This window comes from Colletotrichum graminicola (assembly GCF_000149035.1).
Source record: "Colletotrichum graminicola M1.001 genomic scaffold supercont1.73, whole genome shotgun sequence".
In the NCBI taxonomy this organism is placed as follows: Eukaryota; Fungi; Ascomycota; class Sordariomycetes; order Glomerellales; family Glomerellaceae; genus Colletotrichum; species Colletotrichum graminicola.
In genome coordinates this window covers 150,861-157,827 of record NW_007361077.1, presented here as the reverse complement: position 1 = coordinate 157,827, position 6,967 = coordinate 150,861, and the positions used below count along the sequence as shown (strand labels likewise).

At 33.6% G+C, this 6,967-nt stretch overlaps 1 protein-coding gene across 1 annotated transcript; it reads right to left on the bottom strand.

The window, feature by feature from the left end:
* Positions 1-4,741: 4,741 nt before the first annotated feature.
* On the bottom strand, positions 4,742-6,831 carry GLRG_11045 (uncharacterized protein; the record flags this gene model as incomplete). The annotated part of the gene is made up of 6 exons (XM_008101766.1): positions 4,742-5,116; positions 5,190-5,412; positions 5,460-5,566; positions 5,623-6,093; positions 6,145-6,727; positions 6,782-6,831. 6 exons carry the CDS (start codon positions 6,829-6,831, stop codon positions 4,742-4,744), a joined length of 1,809 nt encoding a protein of 602 aa, XP_008099957.1.
* Between the last annotated feature and the right edge of the window lie 136 nt (positions 6,832-6,967).

Sequence of the window (6,967 nt, the reverse complement as noted above, 5' to 3'; positions counted from 1 at the left end):
TAGAAGTTAGTTAATTATATATAGAGATAAGATCCCCTTAAGGGAGTATATTAACTTTAGCTAGATTATATAATAAACTACACCTATCTCTTTATATTATAAAGAAGTAGCTTTTTACTATTACTAGTATTATTATATTATAAGTAAATTAAAGTTTTACCTACTTCTTATTAAAATCTATAACTACTTTATAGTTATTATAAAATAAGGTTCTTAGTAATAGTTAAGCTAGAAGCTTCTTAACTACCTTAATAGTAATTATAGTATAGACCTTTATCTTAGTGTCTTTTACTACTTTATTAAAGTATATATTAAAGGTAATATTCTTTATAAGTGTAAATAATAATCCTACTACCCTTACTTTCTATAGTTCTACTATAAAGAATTATAGGTTTTTAGTAAGTTTTATTACCTACTTATAGTCTACTAAGATAATAAATATACCTATACAGGTATATAGCGTTTTTTCAAGTTCTTATTTACTTAGATTTTTACTTATAGGTATATATACTTACACTAGTTTCTTTTTTTATTAGGTTTTATAATAGCTTTAATTACCTCCTCTAACTAAAAAATAAAGTGCGCTATATCTTTATTATATTATACTTCTTTAGAAGGTTTTAGCGTTATAGGAGTTATAGCCTTACCTAGCGTTAGTAATAGCTTTATACTATTATTACTTTTAGCTACTTTAGTAAGGTACTCCTTAATCTTATCTTAATATAAGGTAATATCTTTAAAGGTTTTAGTAATCTCCTTATAGTCTACTAAGGCTATAGTAACCTTAACTAGGAGTAGTGTAATAAAGTTTATAATATTTATTATTATTAGTAGGAATTCCTTAGTAGTTTTAAGAATATACTTTTTATTAATAAGCTTATTAATTTTAATATCTATATCTTTATTATACTTTTAAATAAATTATACTTTATTTCTACTTTTAGTCTTTTATATATATTATACTTACTATTAATATTTACTTCCTTATTAAGGTCTTTACTAAGGTTACTAGTCTTATACCTTACGCTTAAGGTTAGCCTAGTAATACTTTTACTATTAGTTACTATAAGGTTAGTATTTTTTATAGTTTTCTTAAGAGCTTTCTTTATACTAGTAGTTATCTTATTACTACTAGTTATTATTATTATTAGATCCTTATAAAGCTATATCTTCTTTATTAGTCTTTAGGGGGTCCTTATTTTAAGGGTTATAGTTCTTTAGTTATTCTAATATACTTCCTTATAGCGCTATATTATTATTTATACTACTTTAAGTACTTATATTATTAGTATATATAGGGGTACTTTATAATAGTAAGGTAGTATTCTAAAGGGCTTAGCGTTTTTCCTTAGCTAAAGTAATATACTTATTTAAGGAGTTATAGTCCTTAGGCTTATAAAGGAATTACTATAGTTATAGTATAAGGTTATTATAAAACCTAATTAGCTATTAGTATTAGGTTTAGTTACCTTACGCCTTAGTATATTTAAAGAAAGATTAAGTAAAAGTATAAATATTATACTACTTATTGATCTTATTAGTAGTAAAGTAGTTCTTATAGAACTACTTTTCTACCTTAATAAAGGTAAGTCTAAAATAGTACCTAAATTACCTTAAGATTACTAGCTAACCTTCTTACTTAAAGATATTTTACTTTACTTTAGTAAGTTAGAATTCCTACTAGTTTTATACTTATTTATAAAGGTACTAGTTAATTATTTAATAAAATTACTATAAGGATAAAAGATCTCTATAAGTTACTTTAACTACTTAAACCTAAAGCTTTATATTATAGTAATATATTATAAGGTAGTTATAAAAAATAAGGTTTAGTAAGTACTTTTTAGTATTAGTATTAAGCTAGAAGATTCTTATAGTAAATAGTATTTATAGCTAGGCTAAAGAATAACCTAAAGTAGCTATAGTAGTTACTAGTGTTATTACTACTTATATTTAAGTAGTTATAGTATAAAAAAAAGCTACTATAAGCTTTTTTATATTTAATACTAGTAAAAGTAATATAGCTATAGTTAACTATAGGCTTTTTTACTACTTTTACTAGCTAAGGTTATTTTATAACTAAGCTATACTTATTAAGTCTTAGTGTTCTTATAATTATCTTATTATTAACTTTAACTTTACTAATTAAGTAGCTATAGTTATAGCACTAGCCTTTTTACTAAAGTACTAACTTAAGGGAATTATATTTCTTACCTAACCTTAGGCTAGAGGTAGTAAGTATTATATTTACCCTAAGGGTAAGTATATATTTTATTTTTATTAGCCTTAAGTGTAGTAACTTATACTATTTAGGAATTAGCTTAGTATAATAAAAAACTATAGTCTAAATAGGCCTATTAGTAAGATAGTATTATAGCCTAGTAAGCTTATAATTTCTTATTTTTTACTTTTTAACTTAAACTATATTATTATAGTAGCTTTTACTTACTTTAAAGATAATAAGTCTAGAGGGATACTCCCCTCTTATTTAAGTATATTACTTATTATAATATCTTTATTTAGGGGTAGTTATTAAGGAGGCTTTTTTTAAGGAGTAAGTAGTATTTACTTAGTTAGGTTTTTTTTTAGTATAACTAGGTTTTTAAATAACTAAAAGCTTTATAAGTTACTATAAAATAGTTAGATATCCTCTACCTTACTATATAGTCTTAATAAGAGTAGTAAGTTAATTCTTATATCTCTAATAATCCTTTTTACTATATAGAGGGTGCTTTTAATCTAAAAGGGGTTATTAGCCTAGCTAATATCTAGCTAATATCTAACTAAAAGCCTTATTACTAGTTATTACTAAAGTAGTATAGTATATTTTTATTAAACTCTATAGTTATAAGGGATTATATATTATTATAAAGGCTTTAGGGTAGCTACTAAGTAATCTTATAGGTTAGGTTTTCTTAAAGCTATATATAGAATTACCTAAGGTTAGAGATTTATCTAGGTTAAAGCGTTCTTAGTATGCTATATCTTTAAGCCTTTTACTTTTATTAAGGTATATATATTTTTCTACTATATAGTAGTAAAAAAAAAAACTTAATAAAAATAATAAAAATAGTAAAAGTAATAAAATAGTATAAATTAAGATAGTTATACTACTACTTAATATAGCCTTCTTAGTAGCTATTATAGTTCTAATAAGATAAAGCTAGGCTATAGTAGTGTTATAAAGTAACGCTATATAAAGGTAAAGCGTAATAGTAAAGTAGTAAAGTAAAATAAATAATAATAAGGAGCTAAATAAATAATATAAGATAAAATAGGTAATAGATAGTAGGTATATTTATAGTTAACCCTCTTTTTATAAAAGGTTACCTACTAAAGAGATATATACCTAAGGTATATATAACGTATTATATATATATTAAGTATTTAGTCCTTACTATCTATTTATCTCCTAACTATAAGCACTTACTACCTTATCTTATAATAGTAGTTTAAGATAGTAATAAAGAAAATAATAATAAGTAGTTTTAATTAATTTTATATATTATAGCTTAATTAACTTATAAGAAAAGTAAAAAAAAAAGAAAAAGTATATAGCTTACTATAATATATAATATACTATATAAGTATATTAAGTTAATATACTTCTAAAGATTATAACACTTTACTTTTACTTAAATAGTATTAAGCTATATAAACTAATTACTATATAATTATAAGATAGTTACTTTATTATTATAGTTCTTATTAATTATTATAATAATATTTAACTAGTAAGTAAGTTTATTAGTTATTATAAATATATATATTAGACTATTAATTATTAAATAGTAAGTATTATAATAGTTACTTAATTAATTTTATTATATATTATATAACTATTATAAATCTTTATAGAAATAGGGAAAAACCCCTATTTCTTAGTTAGGAAATCCCTAGCTAATCCTAGTAATATTATTAGTAAAGTTACCCCTAAAGGTAGGGCTTATTTACCGCCTATTCCCTAACAATTTGCCGTAGGGCAACCGTGCATTCGCTAGCTAATTCACGTGTAATTCCGCCACATTTGACAGCAACAGACTGTATCCTATGTCAGAAACGCCACATAACAACAAAGCTTGACGCACGTCAGACCATCTGGCGTATCAGACGCACCCCTGCTAATCCGTCCCACCTGCCATGCTGGGTTTTCGGTTTTCTATCTAGACGACCTGATGCCGTGGCCCAATGGCAGCTTCGGGCTCTTTGAGGTTGAGATAAGCTTGAGTGAGGACAGCGCATAACTGACGTGACTGTCAGACGTGTGTCTGCACTGCGGGTTGATAAGGCGCGTTGCGTTATGGGTACGGAAAGCTGGCTGGCTATTGCATTGGCTTGGGGGCCTCGGCTATTTTCTTTTGATATTAGTGCAAAGGATTGATAAGTAGTGTTCACGCGGGCATGCTACATTTCCAAACTGGCACCTCTCATCGCTACACCTGACACAGCCCATTCCTAGAGGTCTTGATATCTTTTCTTGACGTGATTGAATTCTGGTGCCTGGCTATTTTGTATGACACTCGATCGAAACTCGTATGTTCACTACTTCACGTTGGGCAAAGCCATCTGTACATCTCAGTAGTGGAACATGCATTCAATCGAATATGCTCAGTTTCCGTACTAGCTGCAAATTCATTCTATGACGGTAGAGCGAATGGCAACCAACCCGCTGCCCACCAAAACCTTGAACTATCCTTCCTCCATGATCCATGTGAAAAAAGTTCCATCATTGCTTTCCCCCTCAGTATGAAGGAGATCTCTTCGTCTTCACGTCGTCTGCCTCGGTATCAAAAGCCACGGATACATTCTTGGCGCCGACGCGCTTGCCTTCATGGGTAACCGAGAAGTCGAGGCTCGCACCAGTGCAAACCATTTCGACGGTGAAGTCGAGCCGATGGAAAACCTTACCAAGAGAGTTGACATGACGTGGAAGAGCTTCAAAGTCTATCTTCTTGCCCCAAGTAATCTTGCAAAGATCCCTGACCGAGCTGTCCTTCTCGGATGGCGGAGGCCAGGCTGAACTGACATGAAGCGACACAGAAACCTCGGGAGGGGCTGAAGAGTACAACTCATAAAAGTTTTCACTCACGGGAGCCGTGCTCGAGACATCGGTGCCCTAGTTTAAAAAGGACATTGTAAATAGTGTGCCTGGAGATCACACGGAAGTTTGACAGAGACGAGAGACTCACTTGCTCGAGAAACCATTTCATCTGGCCATGAGCCATCCATTCTTGTTCCCCTTCAGACCAATTCTTGAAACGATTACTGTGCTTCTTCCTGTCGAATTTGGTACGGACTTCAATTCCATAACTCGCCCGCGCGATTCTGGATTTGACACTGATGGACAAACCAGGAGACAGGTTTTGTTGAGTGAGCCCTTGGACTACTGCACCACGACAAATGGCAGTCCAGCTGTTTTACATCAGTAAAGACGATTGAACATGGAAAATTGGTCTTACGGCTTTGCGCCTGTCGCTTGGAGAAGCGCGATGTCTTTGTCAATGGCTGACCGAAGATGGCTATGAAGATAGCGACATCTACCAAAACCGCCGACGAGAATGACATTCTAGCGTCCTTTTAGCAAACTGGCTCAAATTTATCAAACAAATATTTCGAAATTACCTTGGGAGGTTTGCCCGATTTGTTACGGACACCATCGATTTGTTTCTGAACGAGGGAACTGATCTTGTTGGCGATGGGATCGAAGACAGAGAGCAGGTCCTGAAGATTGAGCATCAGATTGCGTTTTCGCTTAATGCCTCGCTCCGGGGTTTTCTTGACTTTGCATTCGGGGGGCAACTGGATGTGCCACTGTCGATCATGTTTGCCGTCAAATTGCTGCTTTATGCCGTGTTCCCAATCTCCATTGAGAACATTCGCAGCCTCAGCTTTGGGAACATTGTCCCAGGCCTTCGTAGTGACTTTGTCCTTGATTAGATTGACGAATGCCTCATCAAGGAAAACTCCACCGCATAACTCCCCGTCTCCTTTAATGGCCTCGCGAACGACCATAGGCTTCAGACCCAGCACTTCGTAGCTGATGAGGTCGACGGTACCGCCACCGGCATCACAAACAACGAAGTGGTCTCCAACCTGCATCAGTATCAGAATATGTTTTGCAAACGGAATGGAAAGGGATTTTGCCTTGATGTTGGGGCGTCCTGCAAGGTCTCTCATAGTAGCTAGAGCTGCAGCCTCTGGCTCTGAAATGAACGCGAGCGTTGTCTGTCCGGCGGGACGCTCTTCAAGAAGGCCAGCATGTTCGGCAGCACGACACATACGAGCTTTAGCGTAATCCGGCCAGATGGCCGGCAAAGTTATGACGACGTGGAATTTACACATCTTGACGAGCTCATCTCCAACCGACTTACCGATGCTTTCAATCGAGTGGTTCCATAAGCGGCGGATGTAGCTTCCGATTACATCGGCAGCATCTTTGTTGGTGGCTTTTACTGCCTTCCTTGCTGTAGTTATTTGGGGCGAATGTTTGAGGTTGTCAGGAAGGTCCGCTTCATCAATAAGCAACAGCTTGAACCACCTCATCGCGTCTTGGATTTCATCAACCGGGATCTCGTAACCCCAAGAAACAGCGTTTTGGGTGCCACGGTACAAGATTGCAGTCGGTGCTTTCTCCCTATCAGAGGCATAGTTCATCTCTGCTTCCCAGCTCGTGATGACTTCGATTTCGTTTGGCTGGCCAGAAAATGCCCAGCTGACACCCGAGAAACTAAATATATTCTTAACTTGTGGCCGGGTGATACAGAATTTGAGTGTTACTTACGTGGTTCCGAAGTCGATGCCGATGACTATAGTATTATCCGTGTCGGCCATGATGAAGATAAAGACCGAATTGGATAGAGCTGGTTGTTTGCTGCTATAAGACAAATTAGCTTCGCAAATAGAGCTGATATTCTTAAGACTCGGATGTAAAGATCAAGTCGGGATTGAGGAGAGAGAGACGTACGTT